A 19,374-nucleotide genomic window follows, 5' to 3' on the forward strand; every position below is an offset into this window, starting at 1 on the left:
TGACTAAGATCCCATTTCTTAGAGGTATCCCTCTAGAGTGAGAAGAAAAACTCGCTAAACGGCACAGTTGCCACAGGAATAGCCGGGTCCCAGCAAAGGCCAGCACTGTTCCACTGGGAGCGGCCCAGTTCCAAAAAGAAGCCAGCTCAAAGGAGTCAGTTCCAATAGGAACAGTCTGGTCCTGTAAAGGATACAGCCCAAAGGCCTAATGAGTAATCTCAGAAAGGACAAAGCCTTAAAACAGAGCCTAAATAAAAACCTGGAGAGCTCAGGGGCACCTGGGTGGCTCAGTCGTTAAGCGTCTGCCTTGGGCTCAGGGCATGATCCTGGAGTCCTGGGATCGAGCCCCGTATCGGGCTCCTCCGCTGGGAGCCTGCTTCTTTCTCTCCCACTCCCCCTACTTGTGTTCCTTCTCTCCCTGGCACACGCTCTCTCTCTGTCAAATAAAAAAAATAAATAAAATCTTAAAAAACAACAACAACAACAAGAAAAAAACCTGGAGAGCTCAGAACACAAGAGGGAGTAGAGCTTGAAATCAAGGAGAGATTTACCTTCCGTGGTCAGGAATAAAGCACTTCGCTCATTGGGCTCTGTGGGTTCTGGAAACCACTTTGCTCACTAGCCTCAAAGTTGTTGGGCGCCTTCTTTGAATCCCACTTCTGATCACCAAGTAATCTTAAAAATACAATAGCTAGTTGTTTTGCCAGCAAAATGGATTTATTTGTGAATAGCAGAGGAATTACAGTTTGGGACATGCAGGCTGTAGCAAAACCACAGGCATGTCCCATAAACAAAGGAGAGGCACGTTATTTTATGAGAAGGAAGTTGGGAGAGGTTGGTCTGAACTTAAGTCCATTGGAGAGAAGGAAGAGTTCAGGGTGATGACAGTTTATTGGCTGAGTTCCAGGGGTAGTTGACTTCTTATGGGAGATGCCATGTCCACCTTTTCCCCCCTTTGGGGTAATGTCATTGATAATTGTTGCCAGTTGATGGTTCCTCCAAAGGGAGTCTATAATGCACATTTCTTCCTGTAATTGATATAGAGTGGTATGCCTCTCCCTTCCTGACTCCACTTCAGTGAGTTTTTCCTTTGTGTGTGTGTCTGTGTGTGTTAAGTTTTTATTTATTTATTTCGGAGAGAGAGAGAGAGAGAGACAGAGCCAGAAAAAGCATGAGCAGGGGGAAGGGCAGAGGGAGAGGCAGAAGCAGGTTCCCCACTGAGCAGGGAGCCCGATGTGGGGCTCGATCCCAGGACCCTGGGATCCTGACCTGAGCCGAAGGCAGACGCTTAGCCAACTGAGTCACCCAGGTACCCCGAGGTTTTCCTCTATTAATTTTCACAGAGTACACACATGTGTCCATCCATTCATCTACTGATGGACACTTGTGGTGTTTCTGCCTTTTGACTATGATAAATAGTCCCGCTACGAACACGCTTGTACAAGGATCTGTCTGAACACCTGTTTTCAATTCTCTTGAGTAGATACCTGGGTCATAAGATACTTCTAGGCTGAATTGAACCCAGGCCCTCTAGTGCCGTAACGTGCCCTGGAAGCTTTTGGGGCCACTTCTGCTGTCTCTGGCCTTCCACCTTCTGCCTTGGCAGGCCTCAGTTTCCCCCAGTGAGCAGGGCTGGGTGTGCCCCAGCTCACTTCCTCCACCACCACTCTGAATACATTAGAGCAGTGTTAAGCTTCCAGGGCAAAGGGTGGCAAGAAGTGTCTATTGTGGAAGGGATGAGAGGGGCCCGCCCCCCCCATCAGACAATTGGTTCCAGCTCCTTGGGGGGCCCATGAATTCAGGGGAGCGGCAGTGTCCCACGAGGCAGGGAGGAACTTTAGCTGAAGCCTGAGCTGTGGCCCCCTCCAGGGGGAGAATTGGCTTCAACAGGCTGCAAAGTTCAGCGTTTTTCCTGGCAAGAAAGTGTTGCGCTTACGCCACTTCGGCCTGAAATGCCGGCGTCTGTTCCAATGACATTTGATGTAATCGCGCTTCATCCGGGCAGAGTGTAGATAGCGCCCTTGCTCTGTGTGGACCCTGCTCCCCTGACCTCTCCCAACTGGAGGAGCCAGGGCTTAGGTCCTCCATTTTACACAGGAAGAAACTGAGGCACACCCAGGACCCGCCCCTTTTCCTCTGGAAGAAGTAGGGTTGGGGCAGGAGGCAGGGGGTAACTAGAACCATCACACCTATGGACCTGGATCTCCCCCCACCCCCACAACCAGACCGCCGGACTCCAACACATCTAGACTAGAAATTTCTAGAGACTCAGACGCAACACGGGGCAGGGTCCGAATCTTCAACAACTCCAACCCCCAAAACCTTCACATCTGACTTCCAACTTCCAGAACCTTTCCCATCCTGAGGGCTGTGGGCTCAGGACAGGTTTTCGGGTTCTGGAATCTTCGAACCCCTTGCAGAGATCTGAAGAGCCCCTAGATTCAACCTGCCTCCCTGTCCCCCTTTCAATCGTTTCTTCATCAAACACGCTTCAGATCAACCCTGCAAAGGGCTCTGCGCCAGGGGCTGGGAAGAGGTGGGGTGGAGAGCCCAAGAGGCGCCGGCGAGGTTAAGGGGCGGGGTCGAGAAGGGAAGAAGGGAGGGGTGGGCGTGGTGAACTTCGACTGGGCCACTGAGAAGCTCGGCGGGGCGGGGAGAGGGGGTGCCTGGCGGGAGGTGAGGCGGGGAGGAGGCAGGAAGGAGACAGACCTGGGGGGGGGGGGCGGGGGCTCACACTCAGGTGAAACCCTTTGCCCCTGCCCGCCGCCCAGAGGAGCTAAGAGGTCGGAGGCTGGGCGGTCGTCTGGGGTGAGTGTTGGGGGCCCCTGAGGATCTGGCTGACGCCTTTGGTGGGGACGGCAAGATCGGGGCTCTAGGGAAGCCCCGGCAGGTCCCTGGGGTCAGGTGTCCACCGCGTTTACCCTCAAGGTGCCGGGAGATCCTGGAGCGCCGGGTCTCAATAACCCCGTTGCTCTCCCCCGTCGGTAATAGTAGTGGTCAGCATTTCCAAGGCCGGCTCCAGCCCGGCCGGGAAGGAAGTCGCTCCCGGCACTGCCCCGTCGCAGCGACGTACACAGCGAGGCGTCCCTGGACCCCTGTCCCTACCCCACTAGGCCCACCTCCCAGGATAGGGCGGACTCGGGATGGAGAAGTGGAGGGCGCTCGCTGCGCTCTGGCCGTTACTGTTATTGCTGTTTGTGTGGAGATTGTTAGCGCACTGATTGGAAGGATCTGGCAGGAGCAGCACCCGAGTCTCCCCAGGTTGGGTTTTGTATTTTTTTCAGGGGGCCACCGCTGACCCCCAGCCTTGCGGAGCGCTGGGCCAACGTTCCTGCCTGGGGACTTCAGCTCGTGGCTTCCCCTGGGGTTCAGTTCTCTCCGTGTTCAGCTGATGCTGGGCTGTGTGGCTCCGGCAGGGTTGTCCTGGTTTTTGAACACGCCTCAGTTTCCCCTTCCTGACTAGGACAGTGACCCAGCTTCCAGGAGGATGCCTGAGATGTTCAGCCAGTGGAAGCTTGGGGGGGGGGGGCTTCAAGTGAGTGACTTTGGGTCTCGGAGCTTCTGTTTCCCTCTGGGTCAAGGGGAGGGGGCTTGTAGAGGACTGTGGCCACTTAGTGGGTACCGAGGGAAGGACAGCTGTCACTATAACTATATTAATAATTATTACTAGGGCACGCGGGTGGTTCAGTTGTTAAGTGTCTGCCTTCGGCTCAGGTCATGATCCCGGGGTCCTGGGATCGAGCCCCGCATCAGGCTCCCTGTTCAGCGGGAAGCCTGCTTCTCCCTCTCCCACTCCCCCTGCTTGTGTTCTCTCGCTGTCTCTCTCTCTCTGTCAAATTAAAAAAAAAACTGTAATAATTATTATTATATCATTAGCCACCATTCCAGGTTCCTGACCAACTTTCCCTCTGGGTCAGAGTTTGTTTTATGGTCATTTTTCAGTTGGGGAAACTGAGCTCCCCCACTCCCCCACCCCACCAGAGCCTCCCGTAGTCCAGGGGGAGCTGCCCGGGGGAGCTGCCCAGATTTGGGGCCAGCCCCGGGGCTACAGCTACCTTCCACAGCCCTGTTGGTTCCTAAGGCAATCACGCTGCCAGGCAGGGCTGAGGAGTCTAGAGTAAGAAGGATGGACCCTGCGGCAGGCAGCTGGGCCCCCACTTGACCTAGGTGACCAGGTTATGTTTGTTCATCCCTGTCCAGCCGTGACGTCCACCCCTGACACCTAGGGTGTGGCGTTTCCTGCCAGGTACTCTGGGTGTGGGGGAACCAAGAAGGGGCCTTGGAGTGTCAGTATCAAGGAGCTCCAGGTATTTAGACAGGCTTCTTTGACCCAGGAACCTTGGGGCTGGGCTGGGTGGATCAGCCCTAGGGAAGGAGGTAAAGTGTCACTGGGCGGCTTCTCGCCCAGCCACTGTCTCTGAGGCCCAGAGTGGGGCAGCAACTTGTCCCCACCCCCATGAGTCAGGGAGCAGACCCATTGTGGTCCCTTCTCCTGCTGAGAGTCTGACTCTGCTTCATTGCTTCCTCCCTATGATGGGGAGCTCACTACCAACATAGCAAACTAAAGAAGCCCCCCGTGCCCCCCCCCCCGTGGTGGTTAAAGACAGGGATTGGGCTCCACTTGACCTTCCTTGAATAAGTTCCTTGGATGAGCGCTCTGTGCCTCAGTTTCCCTATCCATAAAAACGAGGCTAACAAAGCCTTACCTTCTGGCGCAGGTGTGGTGGGTAAAGGAGCAGATGGCCGAAAGACCACACACAGGACTGCTGTGTTAACTTTAATCCTGATTATGTGGCTCATTGCGTTCTCATTCGTGGTATTTATCTTTGCGTGAGAGAAATAATGTTGTGAAGGCTGCAGGGCTCCAGCAGAAGGCCTGGAGGAGGTCTCTGAGCAGCGTGAACCTGTGGGGGTCCTTCAGGCAGTCCCCAGAGGCAGGGCCCAGGAAACCTGAGTTCCTCCAGCTAGGAAAGCAGTCCAGAGATGCCCTTTTGAGGCTCAGCTAGGGCCGGGGTCTCCGATCCAGCCACCGATCCCCACCCGGACGCATCCCAGGTACCCTGAGCAGTTTCCGAGGAGGTGGGCTCCCCGAGGTCAGCTCCTCCAAATGAGTCAAAATCCATGAGCCCTGGCAACCAGAAACAGAGAAGTCAAGGTCTAAAGGGCATGTGTCCCCCCCCCCACTCCCCGCACCCTCTTCCTCACCCCCGGGTGCCCCAGGACCTATGTTTGCATAAAATCAGCTTGCTTACACAGTTTTACTAAAGCAGGGTCTGGCCAGAGGGAGCAGAAGGAATTATCTTTATTGGGTTTTTTCCTCTTTTTTTTTTTTTTTCCCTTCCGTTTACAAAAGGAGCTTTTGATTCTTGCCTAAAGAGACCAGCCCATTGTTACTGGCAGGCCTAGCTGGTACGAACTGGTGAGGGATCACCCTAGGGTCCAGAAGGTTGGGTTCTAATCCTAGCAAGCTCTCTTGGCCTCAGTTGGCTGTGTGACCCGTGGTAGGGAGGCTCCCCCTTTCTGCGCCCAGCTCTCCCACCTAGTAACTGGAAACCAGCCCCCCGCCCCAAGAAGGCTCAGTGAATCACAGGGCTCATCTGCAGGCCAGGGGCTCACACCGTCTCCTGCAAGTACCCCCGACTCCCATCCTGGAGTCTCTTCCACCCTGGAATTTGCTCTTCTCCCCAAATCTGTCTTGTTCACTGCCTCTCTGTCCCCCTGTTAGTACATCAGCTCCGGGAGGCCTTTCTTGCAGACGTTCTAGGCTGTGTGCCCAGAACGTAGACCAGGGGATGGCACACATTAGGGTCTAGGTGCTCAGTGCCGGCTCCTAGCGGTCACGAGCATGCACGTGACAATGGTTACTGACACTGAAGTTAATATCATCACCGTTGACTCTTCATCCTTTAGAGAAAAGGCCAGTGTTTGGTCCTACCTATGGCCTTTCTCAGGACTCAGGTCCTTCTGCACACAAATGGGCTTCTCCTGTCACCCCCCACCCCTCACCTCGCCTTTTGGAGGTCCCAGAATGTTCCATGCATGCCCCTTTGGAAATCCCAGCTGAGGGCTGTCAGGAAGTACAGAACCACGAAGACCACAGTGGCGCTGATGTTGGAAGTGAGTCAGGAGCTGGCCCCTGACCCCATCCACCTTTGCAGATGAGGATGCTATGGCTCAGAAGGGCCAGCCGCCTGCGCCAAGTCCGCCCATGGTCAGTAGGCAGGTCAGGAAATCTCCCAGGAGCCACTGCAGCGGCTTCAAGGGCATCAGCTCTCAGTCTTCCCGGCTGCTGGGCAAGGGGATTCCGAAACCAAGACCCAGCGACTGGGCCCGTTGGGGCCACCAGGCCTGTGGGTCACTGGAGCTGGAAGTGGGGTAAGGAGGGACACGGGTGGGTCTGTGGCTAACGGGCCAGGAGAGTGACTGAGGACTCACCCTCTCCGGCCTTGCTTCCTCAGATCTGGAAAGTGGGAGCGTCCAGCGGGGAATCACCTTGATTTGCTGGGAGCCTCGAAGTCCTGGTCAGGCAGGCCTGCCTTGGTCTCAGGGTAGCGCAGAGCGGGTGGGGGCACATCCGGGCCCCGAGGGTGTAAGCAGGTGGGGCCTTGCCTCCCGGACTGCACCGCATTCTCTGCCTCCCCGGACTGCTGACGAATCGAATCGTGACAAGAACAGGGTGAGGAGGACAGAGGTGCCTGGAGCCACATTTGCCTGGTGACTTGCCAGGCCTTGGTTGTCAACCTGGGGGGGTGGGGGCGGTAGGCATGGGATGTAGGGCCAGAATTCTGTCGCTAATAGGGGTCCTGAATTAATTCTGTTGAGGGCTTGGCCCCTTTGGTACCTCTAGTGCCTCATTAATATTCAGTGAATCCGGGGTTCAGTCGGTTAGGAGGTTAGGAATCCTGGCATCGGGCTCCCTGCTCCACGGGGAGCCTGCTTCTCCCTCCCTCTGCCCCTCCCCTTGCACGTTCTCTCTCTCTCTTGCTCACTCTCACTCTCGCTCTGCTCTCTCTCAAATACATAAATAAAATCCTAAAAAAAATATTCAGCGAATCCTTAATATTTAGTGCTGTGTGTTTGCAACAGATGGTGGCTATTCAGTGACAGTACGTTGGTGTCCCAGCGGTGTAGTGGCTTGGTCACATTCCTTGTGATAATATTCATTCGTGCTTCACGAACGTGCCTGGCTCCTCATTGTCGCTCTAACTTCTGGGTGCCTCCTGCATATTCAGCAGGGCATGAACAGTATTTACTGACGTTCGGTTTGTTGCTCGGTAAATGCATCGTGAGTATTTCAGTGCTGTGGGTACCTAGCTCTTTAGGGCATTCGGACCCCTTGGTCATGTCTCTGGGGCACACAGGCACTTGTGAACTTACCGTGACTGAATGGCCGGCATCCTCCAAGGCCTGCGGGGACGCGGACGGGTCACCGGCAGCTGTCATCAACAGTGGGTTGGGGCTGAAATGAGGCACGAGGAAATCGCGAATGTGTGGGATGGTCCTTAGTATTTTTCCCTTGTTGAACAAACGACCAGCGAGCGTCACATAGGGACACAGCTGTTGGGGACAAGGTCCCTGGCCCCACCTCTGGGGCTCCAGGCTGGTGGAGGAGATAAAGAGAAGTGAGTGGATTTCCTGTGTGCAGGGGTAGGTGGTGAGAGCTGCAGAGAAAATCAGAGCCAGGTCAGGCTGTTTTAGCTGGGAGGTTGAGGCCCTTCTGAAAAGGCAACATTGGGAGGCGCCTGGGGGGCACAGTCCGTTGAGGGGCTGACTCTTGGTTTCGGCTCCGCTTGTGATTGAGCCCCGTGTGGGTTCCGCGCTGAAGGGGAGAGTCTGCTTGAGATTATCTCTCTCCCTCCCTCTCCCCCATGTGTGTGCACGTGTGCACGCTCTCTCTCAAATAAATAAATAAATCTTGAAAAAAAAATAAAAAGGCAACAGTGGGCTGAGCCTGAAGATCAAAGAGAATCAGGGGGAAGAGCAGGAGTCCCAAGTGGAGAGAACGGGGGGGGGGCGTGGAGAGCAGGAGCCCAGCAGGTGCAAAGGCCCTGTGGCAGGGCTGAAAAGGCTGGTGTGGCTGGAGCAGACCAGCTGGGGCAGAGGTCATTGGGGGTGGGGACGCAGGGGCTGAGAGGTCCCACACCGGGCAGCCACAGCCTAGGGGGAGGTCTTGGATCTTGAATATAATGAAACAAGTGGCTTTTATGTGTATGTTAGAGGAAGCAGGTTCTGGGTGATGGCGAAATCGCACCAGTGTATGGAGAGCAAACAGCCGGGAACAGGAATAGCTGGTCTGCCAGTGAGGGTCCCTGATAGTCGTCCCGGATGTCACTGCTGTGACTCTGTCCACAGCCACTATGTCTGATCTGGAGGGAGAAACGGAGGAGACGCTGCCACGTCTCCAGTATAAGGATGCAGTATAAGCAGTATAAGGATGTGCTCATCCATCAAACACCTCTTGGGCCTTCCCGGTTCCCTTGCCATTGTGTCCCCACAGCTCTTGCCTGGACTTCACACCTAGGTCAACCACTGTCCCATAACGTCCCATGTAAAAGGCCACAGGCTTCTTGGTCTGTTTCTCCTGGTCCATCCTTTTCTATCCCCCACAGGCTTTAAACATCGACGACTCCATTATATTCCTGACCACCCCCCTTCCCTGCACTTCACTGATCAGCTCCTGTCCAGGCCTGCAAATTCTTCTGCCTGGTTGCTTCCCCAGCCTCTGACTCCCGCCCTGATTGTCCTTATCCCCTCAGTGGCCGCAGGGGGCTTCTTTTAAGAAGCATAAATCAATCTTCTCCCTCCCCTGCTCACACACCTTCCGTGGCTCCCATTGCTCCTCACACGCAACGGAAGAGGTGCTTCATGGCCTGCCCCATTTCTTCCCCACCGTCCCCTCCGGCATGGCCTGGCAGCCGGCCATCATCTCCCTCCTGTCCCCCTGCTCCAGCCACACGGGCCCCTCTCTCTCCCTTCAGCGCCTTACATTTGTGGTCTCGCCCTTTGCAACCATGCTCTTCCGGATCTTTGAACTTGCTGTGCCCTCTGTCTAGAATGCCCTTCCCCCAGCACTCTGACCAGGTGATTCCTTATCATCCTTCAGGATGTCCCCAGGCTGCGCAGGTCCTCCCCACGGACCGTTCCTTCTCAACAGTGTTTATCATATTGCTACTAAATTAATTGCCTCTTCCTGTATTAACGACATCAGGGAGGGGCTGATTGGGTCATACCTATTCACAGGTTCACTCTCTAGTCCGGCCCAGCAGCTGGAACGTTGGCTGACGTGGGTCCGAGTTGTCTGTCCTTGGTCAGATGTTTAAGTGCCTGGTTCCTCGTGACAGATTCTGGAAGGCTCTGCGTTCTGGGTGGGGAATCCCCTGGAAACTCCACATCATGAGAAGGATAGGATAGACAGACTGACGGACCCCACCCTTCGGGGTCCTGGGTTCCATTCTGCTTTTTTGCTGAGTCTCAGGATCCCCATCTGTAAGCAGGGACACTGGCGGCAGTGAAAGAGCCAGTATAATGAGCCAAGGTCACCGAGTGGCTGCCACACAGTCAGTGTATGCTAAGTCCTTTGACACACAGTCCCCAGTGACCTCATGGTGTGTGTGTTGGTTGGGGGTGGTGGGTTTCAACACTCCCATGTCCTGATGAGGAACTAGACTCCAAAGGAGAAGTGGCTGCCCAAGGGCTTCTTTCTGCTCCCTGCTCACACACCCTCTATGGCTTCCCCTGACCTCCAGGAGACAGCCCCACTTTCTGTCTGGAGTTCAAGGTCTTTACCAGCTACTCCCTAGCCTCAGAAATCACTCCCTCTCCAAATTCTGCTTTTCATCAAAATAAACTGCAGATGATTTCTTGAATAGACCTTGTCTGCTTTCCCTCCATGTCTTTGCTTTCGCTCTTTCCTCTACCTGAGCTCCCCGCTTGGTGAACTTCTCTGCACCCTTCAGATCCTCAGCTTCAGTATCCTGGTCCCCTCTTCTGGCCCAGCCCTGATCCCACGGGTGCTTGGATTGGTCTCCCCCAGATTGGGAGCTTCTGGGGGGCCAGGCCTAGGGTTGAGGCTTCTCAGGTTCCCCAAACCTATTTGTTGAATGAATGAATGAATGAATGAATGAATGGAGTAGTTTTCATATGTGTTTCTTGGGAGAGGAGCTGCTGAGACTCTTCTCAGGACTGAAGGATCTGGAGATAAAGCAGGTCGTTTCTGTGGTGATGTGAGGCACCCACTGGGCCACCCTAGAATAGCTCTGAGCTCCACTTCCCCATCTATGAAACAGGGGTGGTGATTCCCCCAGTTACTCAAAACCCACAGACTTTGCTGAGTGAGCAGCTGTTTGGGCTTCTGCAAAGCCAATCGTTCTGCCCCGTGAGAACCGGAGAGGGTGGATGGCAGAATCTTGGTTGAGGTCAGGAAATCGGATCCGAGCCTTCAAGGAGCTTCTCATCAACCGCCTCACCCACCCAGCAAAGGCTCCAGAGTCACTCGCGGCTGCTCGGGCGCCTGGAGGAAGTAATACCAAGAAACTTCCCTTCCTTGGTGGAGCTGGGCCTCTGAGACCCCGCCCCTTCAGATAGTAAAACCCATAAGGACAGATCGGTGACTCCCTAGGGCCTGGGGTGCAGCCCACAGAGGCATCCAGCAAGGTTTACTAGACCAATAAATCCTCAACACACTCACCCTTGCTCACAGGGAGGCCCAGAAGTTTGTTTGTTCTTTTTTTTTTTTTAATTGAATTTAATTTTTTAAAAGATTTTAGTTATTTATTTGCCAGAGAAAGCAAATGCAAGTACACAAGCAGGGGGAGGAGCAGGTAGAGGGAGAAGTAGGCTCCCTGCTCAGCAGGCAACCCGACGCAGGACTCGATCCAAGGACCCTGAGATCGTGAGCTGAGCCAAAATCAGACACCCAACCAACTAAGCCACCCAGTGTCCTCCCAGAAGTTCTTTCTTATGCCCGTCCAGTGTGAGATGTTATGAGGACAGCAACATTACATGCTTGAGGGTTTAAGGGGCTATGAGTTATGAAGGGCCTTGGTGGATGGTAAAGGGAAGGGGATCTATGCTGTGTTAATAGAGGTCTAATATAGGGAGGAGGAGAAGTGAACCTTCCTCCCCTCCCTCCGACTTGAGCTCTCAAACCCTTGAGCTCTTAAACCCTAATCAGGACCCTCAGGGGGCTGGGAGGGTAGAGTAGCAGAATCCCTNCTTTTTTTTTTTTTTTTTTTTTTTTTTAGATTTATTTATTTGAGAGAGAGAACGCAGAAGGAAGGGGAAAAGCAGACTCCCTGCTGAGCAGGGAGCCTGATGTGGGGCTTGATTCCAGGACCCTGGGATCATGACCTGACCTGAAGGCAGATGCTTAACTGACTGAGCCACCCAGGTGCCCCAGTATCCCTCCATTTATAAAAATCTGAGACATGGGGGCGCCTGGGTGGCTTAGTTGTTAAGCGTCTGTCTTCAGCTCAGGGCGGGATCCCGGAATCCTGGGATCGAGCCCCGCATCTGGCTCCTCTGCTGGGAGCCTGCTTCTCCCTCTCCCACTCCCCCTGCTTGTGTTCCCTCTCTTGCTGGCTGTCTCTCTCTCTGTCAAATAAATAAATAAAATCTTTAAAAAAAAATCTGAGACGTGGGGAGAAGAAGTTGGGAATGCTGGTAGCCAACAAAGGGTAAATGTTCCATATGCAAAGAGTTCTTATAAATAAACAAGAAAGAAAAATGCAAGAAAAAGAACAGCCATTAATGGAACTAATTAAAACCAAATGGGCACTCCAAGAGGTTCTTTTTTGCCTTGACACCCTGGTAAGAGCCAGTTAGTCATTTCAGTCCTTCTCGTGCCTCCCCCTTCCCCAAAGCCCAAGTTCGGCTGAGTTGTAAATATTCATATTTGCTGAAGTATCTTCCTCTTCCTTTATTCTGAAACCCTTGTTTGGACCTTACAAGACACATTTCCAGGGAACTGGTCCTTGGCCACTTAGGTTTAATTTTCTATTTAATAGATGGTTAATAAATTTGTAAATAATATAAAAATAATAAATCTCATAAATACTTCATATGATGAATTTATACAAACCCATATCAAGGGCTTTTGTTCGATCTTGATTTTCCTCTTCTCATCTTCCCTTGTTTTGAGTTCTTTATTTCAGGTTTCTGTGTTGGTTTAGACCAGGATATCTCAAGCTTGACAATGTTGACATTTGGGGATGGATTATCCTGAGGTGGGGCTCTCCTGTGTTTTCTAGGATGTTAATTTAAGCAGCATCGCAGGCCTCTACCCACTTAATGCCATTAGCAGTACCATACCTCCACCCTGCCCAAATCCTGACAGCTAAAAATGTCTCAGGACACTGCCAAGTGTTTCCTAGGAGACAGGATCACCTGTTTGAAGATCCCTGATTTAGGCTCCAAAGTGCAGATGGGTGGGAGGGTGAATCACTCGAAAATGTTATGGGTCCTGGGGCACCTGGGTGGCTCAGTAGGTTAATATAAGCCTTTGACTTCGGCTCAGGTCATGATCTCAGCATCGGGGCTTCGCACTCAGCGGGGAGTCTGCTTTTCCCTCTCCNCCCCGTGTCCCCCCCCCCCCCCGCTCATGCGCACCTGTGCACACGCTCTCACTCTCAAATAAATAAATAAATAAATAAAATGTTTTAAATAAATAAAACTTTACGGGTCCTAATGAGAGTGTCTCTTGCCCAGCAGTTGAGTTCTGAGGTGTGCCGTTGTTTTCCAGGATCTGTGAGTCTCCGGCCACAGGTGTGGCCCAGGAGAACACAGTGATATTTCTAGTCTGATTTCCTTTTCGGTGACGTGGTCGTTCTGTTACAGCTCGTGTGTTGTTTTCCTAACCTTGAAGCTCAGGGATCTGCCAGGTTTGCCCGGGAGCTTTCCTTTGCCGTCGTCCATCCTGGACTCAGGCCTCTGTTCAGCTCAGGAAAATGTCCTTCTAGGATTCGGTTCATTCTCGTATCGCATTTACCAGCACACAGTTTCATCCCAAGATTATTTGCCTTTTTGGGTCTCCCAGACCCCGTCCTCCAGCACCCGAAGCCCCAGGGCGGGCAGTCAAGCTGGGACACCATGGCAACAAGACAGGCTCTTTGCCGCCCGCATACAGGGTTCTGAAGCTGCGTAGGCTCCGCTGGCTCTGGCTTGTTGCACCTGCCGTTCCCTCCCCTGGGACCTTTCACCCAGCCCTCAGCCCTACTAGCTCTCTTGTGCCATTCACATCCGGCTTAAATGTCATCCAGTCCTCGAAGTCCAAACCTGCCACGCGACCCCGTTTCCTCCTGTGGCTTTCGTCACCTGTCACCTCGTATCATTTCATTGAGGTTTTCATTAGTGTTTGTTTCCCCTCAAGGGTGCGGCTTCCATAGCGGAGACGTTGACGTATCCCTGTGTCTGCAGAAACCCAGCATCCATCCAGCATCATTCAATGCACATTTGGTGTCTACTATGCCCCAAGCGCAGTTCTGGGGCTGGGGGTAAAAGGGTGAACGAGACAGGTCACACGGAGCTCAAGTTCTCATGAGGGAGATGAAGGCGAAACTACGAATGTTGAAAGTTTTATCCTGTATTTCAGGAGGTGAAAAGTGCTGTGGAAGAAAAAAGGTAGAACAGGGTTGGGGATCAGGGATCAGGGGACCAGTGAGATATTGGGTCCTGAGGAGTCCTTCCTGAGAAAGGGACATTGGAAGAAAGATAGGAAGTGAGGGAGGGAACCACGTGCACATCTGGGGAAGAACATTCCAGGCAGAGGGGAGAACCTGTGCAAAAGGCCTGAGGGGGGGTCATGCCCAGTGTGTTTGAGGCTAAAATCCCCACCACAACACTCTTACATAGGGTTAATTCTCCCCGTTTTATGTGGAGGCTCAGAGAAGTCAACCTTCTTTTCCAAGGTCACACAGCAGAACCTGTGGGGTAGGATCTGAGCCCTGTTTCTGGGAGACATCTCTCTGGAGAGGCTTGGCCAGGCAGTGTGCAGAGACAGCGAGGGGCATGTTGGTGAAATGGCCTCGTGGGTCGAGGAAGAAAGCTCTGTTCTGGCCTCTGAATGGAAATGGGAAGCCATTCTCTTCCTTGCTTCCAGGCACTAGCTGGGTAGGGTCGCTTAGGAAGGGAGGAGCCTTCCAGAACCCGCTGACTGCCACGCGTTTTCCAGGTGCCAGCAGGGAGAACAGAGAGACCCCAGGACAGCAAGGACATCCCACGGCCACCCGAGGTAAGTTCTGAGCTTCACACACTCATTGCACAATACTCGTTGAATGCCCACGAGGTGCCCCGTGCTGGCAGCGCCCTGCATAATCCTGTGAGTTGGGGATTGCTCAGATGCCCCCTTTTATAGCTGAGGAAACCGAGGCCCAGAGGATGAGGGTTGTGCACACAGCCAGAAGATGATGGAATTGGGCTCTGGAGTCTGCGCCTCTCTGGGGGAGTCAGTCAGTGTTTGAGAATGGTTAAGTCCTGCCTTGGGTCTAATCCAGTACTTTCATGCTGCTAGAAAATAGACCTTCAAGTTTAGGGCTGAAAAACAGTACCTACGTCTCCAGACAAAAGGACATTAAGGGAATGCAGGGAAGCTGGGGAAAGGGACCTGCAGAGGGAGACCAAGGGCTCTGCCTGGATATGGGAAAGGAAAGCTTCTAGGAGGAGGTGACATTACAGCTGGGGTTTTGAAGGGTGAATAAGAGTTTGCTAGAGAAAACCTTAATGAATTTGCTTTTATTCATAAATTTTATTCGTTTAAACACTCCCTGCTCCTCCCATGTGTCTGCCTCATCCTGGGCCAAGCAGGGACCCTCAAGAAGCCCCCGGTCTTAGACAAAGCTAAACACAGACAGCCCCATGGGATCAAGACTGGGCCAGAGCGGTAGACGGAGCTAGAGGCGCCAGACAGAACCAGGAGCGTTCCTGAGGGGCTAAAGAGAACTTCCCAGAGGATGGATCATTTAAGATGGGTTATAAAGGAAGCATAGGAGTTTTGCAAGGATGATAGCTCTGTTTGAAACTTGCTGGGCCTGAGGGATCTGTGAGGAGCCAGGGGCCATGCTCCAGTGACAGGACCATTAAAAATAGTCAAGAAGAATGGGTGATGGTTTGGATCAGAGTGCCAGAAGCTCGGAACTTCCTGGAGGGGCAGGGGGAAGGGGAAGCAGGAAAGATCCCAGTAGCTCTCAGTGCTAAAGAGGCCGTTCTTGGTCTCCCTCGGGGAGGCTCCCAGGCCATCTCAGAGGCAGGGACGTGAGGAGGACCAGGTTGAAAGGGGGGATTCTGGGCACACCGATTCTGGGAGGGTCACCTTGGCATCTCCATGCCTGAGTCCTTTCTGTAAGTACTTAACCCCCTTAGTGCCTGAGCAACTGTCAGAGCCAATGGGCTGAGGTGCTGGAGGAGGTGGGGGGTGTGGGGGAATAGGTGGGGGGGTGCATTTCAATCTTGTACCGACCTGAGCACCTACGGGGCCGCAGCCAGGTGTTGGGGTCCACAGGCAGCTCAGGGAAAGTGCTCGCCCCATCCCGTCTCTCCAGCCCACGTCACTCTTGGCAGAAACCCCGAGGCCGACCAGGATGCGGTGTCGCCAGCCCCTGCGGACAGAGGTGGGCCTGGCCGTAGCCCTGAGCATCTTCTCCCTCCTTCTCCTCCTCCTCTTCAGTCTGCACGTGTCACCACCCACCTTCCAGAGCCAGGAGGAGCCCCAGGGACCCCCCCTGGCTCTGACCTGGCCGGCTCAGCCCTCCCGCCCACTGCCCACCCCCTGCTGGGCCAATACCTCGGTGGCCGCCCTGCCGAGCTTCTCAGAGCAGCCACAGCAGGTGCGCGACTTCCTGCTGTATAAACACTGCCGCGACTTCCTGCTGCTCCAAGACGCGCCGCCGAGCAAGTGCGCGCAGCCAGTCTTCCTGCTGCTCGTGATCAAGTCCTCACCCAGAAATTACGAGCGCCGGGAGCTGGTGCGGCGCACGTGGGGCCGCGAGCGCCGGGTGAAGGGCGCCCAGCTGCGCCTCCTCTTCCTGGTGGGCACGGCCCCTGACCCCCTGGAGGCCCGCAAGGTCAACCAGCTGCTGGCGATGGAGGCGCGGGTGCACGGTGACATCCTGCAGTGGGATTTCCACGACTCTTTCTTCAACCTCACGCTCAAACAGGTGGGCGGCAGGGCGTCCCCTGATCAGGGCCACCCATCCTTCCTGCCCACTCGCCGCCCAGGGAGCCAGAAGCCCCCAGTCATCCCGCCCCTCTCCCTCGACTGTCCTGGTGGCCATCTGAAGTCTTCTTGCTCTAGGGGAGGCAGGGGAAAGGGCAGGGTGGCCTGAGGTTACCAGTGTGGCTCTCAGAGCCCATGAACCTGGGTGTGAACCCAGGCTCTGCTGCCCACTTGCCGTTTGCCTTTGATAGATAATCATGTTCCTCTCTGTACTCGCTGCTTCTTCATGGTCATCAAGGAAATGGGATTTCGGGATTTCGTTGGATCCAGCCGACCTCTGAGGGCTGCTGTGAGGATTAGGGGAGAGGATATTTACATGTTTATGAGGCAACCTGGAGCGCCAGTAACAGAGGCCTAGACCGTGGGTGGGGGTGGAAGGGCACTGGGCAGGACACAGATTGTTTATTTGTTCTTATTCTCTCCCCACGAGGCCCACATCTGGGCGGTAGCTGCCCACTAAAGACCTTTTTGATGGACAAGAACCCACAAGAAGTGGCGGGAATCCTGCCCCATGCACAGATAAGGAACTGGAGGCTCCAAAGATCCACCCAGGTGTTGGAGGGGGCCCATTGCAGGGTCCCGCTCTGGGCTCGAGACCTTAAGTTGCTACTTTTCTGTTGTGTGACCTTGTTCCCGGTGCTTTTTCTGGAGAGCCTCTATTTCCTCGTCTGTAAATGAGATGGAAGACCACACCTGCCTCCTAAGCTTTGCACGAGAGATGGAAGGCAGGGCAGGCACCGAGCACAGTGCAGGGCATGCCGCAGAAGTTGTTATGGGGGAAGCTGAACCCGAGGGCCAGAACCTCTCAGCGCGCCGTGTTCTCCATGCAGAACACAGAAGTGCGTAATAAATGTCTGCTTGACAAACATGAAATCCAGTACCTGTGAAGCAATGACCACCAGTGGGTGCTGGGGGGATGACATAGGGAGGAGAGACACAGCCCCCACCCAGGGGAAGCCTAGAGTCCGGGGCGGGGCGGGGGGGAAGGTAGAGGCTTAAGAACAATCACCCAAGTAATTATTTAACTGCAGTGCTTGGCCCGACAGAGTCAGAAGGAAATAGCAATAAATGTAAATGGGACAATTTTCAAGCACTTCTTGGTGCTTTACAGAGCATCATTTCCGAGGACCCCCAACAATCCCGGGGGCAGGTCCTACGATGAGATCTGTCTGGAAAGTTGAAAACTGAGGCTCAGGGTGGGGACTTAAGCCCAGGCTGGCCTGACCGGGGGACTTGGCCTCATCTGGGCTCCCCGGGCGGGGGCGGCCCACAGGGACCCAAGGCTGATTGCCCCAGCCGTCCAGCATGTGCGTCCTGTGTCCCCCCTTGGCCTGCAGGTACTCTTCCTACAGTGGCAGGAAACTCGGTGCACCAATGCCAGCTTCGTGCTCAATGGGGACGATGACGTCTTCGCACACACGGACAACATGGTCTCCTACCTGCAGGACCACGATCCTGACCACCACCTGTTTGTGGGGCAGCTGATCCGCAATGTGGGCCCCATCCGGGTTCCCTGGAGCAAGTACTACGTGCCAAAGGTAGTGACACAGGAAGAGCACTACCCACCCTACTGCGGGGGTGGTGGCTTCCTACTGTCCCGCTTCACGGCCACCGCCCTGCGCCGGGCCGCCGCCACACTGGACCTCTTCCCCATCGACGATGTCTTCCTGGGCATGTGCCTGCAGCAGGAAGGCCTGGAGCCCGCCTCCCACAGTGGTATCCGCACAGCCGGCATCAGGGCCCCCTCGGCCCGCACGTCCTCCTTCGACCCCTGCCTCTACCGGGAGCTGTTACTCGTGCATCGCTTCCTGCCTTACGAGATGCTGCTCATGTGGGATGCGCTGACCCAGCCCGGCCTCACCTGCGGCAAGCGGCTACACATCTCCTAGGTGGCACCAGGGCCCCCAGCCTCCAGGCTCCGATCTCCACCCCCATGCAAAGGGGCAGCCCCTTCCTCCCCAGAAGTGGAAATCTTTGTTCCCCGAAGCGGGTCAGGCAGAGGGGAGTGCCAGGGAGGGTTTGATGAGTGCCCAGGCGAGCTGGCAAACTCCTAGACGTCTTTCCAAACCCATCCGGTACTTGATCCCACGTTCCATCATCCTCCCTAGACTCTCAGCTGAAGGGACTATCTCTTTCCGTGGCAGCTAATTGGAGAAGCCCCTCTGCTAGGGGTTCCAGCTGCTGCTCTGGCATCAACCGCATTTGAGTCAAGGTCCATTTCCCAGCTCCGACCTTCAAGGTCAGTTGGGAGCTCCGAGGTCCATTTGCAGCTGAAGTGAGCAGTATTTTTCAGCCTGGGAAAGTTTTGTTCTCAGCCTCTCCCCCGGTCTCCACCCACCTCAGATGGTAGAAGGGGCCCGAGAAGCCATGAGTGGGACCTCCCCCTCCCTGCTTGTGGTATCAGGTGTTCTAATGGCGGAAGCATTGGGCAGAGGAGGGAGGCGGCTGTCTGACTCAGGCAGTGCCAGCTCAGAGTTTTCTGGAGTCCCTGACGCGGCCCAGCTCCCACACTTGTGCTCCCCAAGAATTCAGGGAATGATGCTGGGGCCAGAGGGTCTTCACTAGGCCCAAGGTCAGCACACACACTCACCCCAACGCCCAGAGAAGGGAGAGATTCAGGTCCTTGGGTGTCTCTGAGCTCTGGGGACCCAGAACCGGCCCCCACCCCAGTATGTCTTTCAGACTGGGGAGATCCAAGCAAAATGTTGATACCCCCCTCCCCCCACAGCCCTGCTGGCTCTGGGCGGGTGTCTGGGGCCCGGGCTTCACAGGCATTGGAGTGGTGCTTGGGACATGGGGATGGGGGGACCTCAGACAGCAGAATGATCACTGGGAAGTGGGTATCAGGGAATAAAATGTTTTGTGAAGACCTGAGGTTCTGTTCTTTTTTTTTTTTTTTTTTCCTTTGAGGGATTTACAAGTTTTAATTCAGACCAGTCTACAATCAGTAAAAGTCTCATTTTCAGTAGAAAATATGGACCAATACAAATGGCATGGATAAAGTGGGGGCCACAGGAGTTTCTATCAGGCGGGTCCTGCCCCTGCTCACACACCCTCCATGGTTCCCTATCACCCTCAGGTCGTATCCCACCAAGACTGGGTCTCACTGCCAGCTTGATGGCATGCTCAGGAGAGAGAGGCACAGGGTGAGACTGCTCCTGGCTGTG

At 54.5% G+C, this 19,374-nt stretch overlaps 1 protein-coding gene and 1 long non-coding RNA gene across 8 annotated transcripts; one reads left to right on the plus strand and one right to left on the minus strand.

Annotated features, from left to right (window-relative positions):
- Positions 1-695: 695 nt before the first annotated feature.
- LOC105236622 lies at positions 696-9,792 on the minus strand. Of its 4 annotated transcripts, none has more exons than XR_002142215.2 (5): positions 9,231-9,792; positions 7,378-7,600; positions 6,007-6,647; positions 4,707-5,128; positions 696-1,028 (listed from the first exon to the last, which is right to left on the minus strand). It is a non-coding gene; the product is annotated as an uncharacterized LOC105236622 (long non-coding RNA). The 4 variants fall into 4 exon arrangements; XR_004624642.1 differs by having other exon boundaries at positions 4,707-5,157; positions 7,378-7,459; positions 9,231-9,791; XR_004624640.1 differs by having other exon boundaries at positions 7,378-7,459; positions 9,231-9,790.
- On the plus strand, positions 2,307-19,076 carry B3GNT3 (UDP-GlcNAc:betaGal beta-1,3-N-acetylglucosaminyltransferase 3). Of its 4 annotated transcripts, none has more exons than XM_011222075.3 (4): positions 2,307-2,808; positions 14,168-14,227; positions 15,474-16,148; positions 17,545-19,076. In XM_011222075.3, the coding sequence occupies exons 3-4, from the start codon at positions 15,573-15,575 to the stop codon at positions 18,094-18,096; spliced, it is 1,128 nt and encodes a 375-aa protein (XP_011220377.1). In that variant the 5' UTR covers positions 2,307-2,808; positions 14,168-14,227; positions 15,474-15,572; the 3' UTR covers positions 18,097-19,076. The 4 variants fall into 4 exon arrangements, with proteins under 4 accessions (XP_011220377.1, XP_034513936.1, XP_011220367.1 ...); XM_034658045.1 differs by having other exon boundaries at positions 15,494-16,148; XM_011222065.3 differs by having other exon boundaries at positions 2,308-2,808; positions 15,534-16,148.
- The last annotated feature ends 298 nt before the right edge of the window (positions 19,077-19,374 follow it).

The sequence above is a fragment of the Ailuropoda melanoleuca genome, chromosome 4 (genome assembly GCF_002007445.2).
Source record: "Ailuropoda melanoleuca isolate Jingjing chromosome 4, ASM200744v2, whole genome shotgun sequence".
Taxonomy (NCBI): domain Eukaryota; kingdom Metazoa; phylum Chordata; class Mammalia; order Carnivora; family Ursidae; genus Ailuropoda; species Ailuropoda melanoleuca.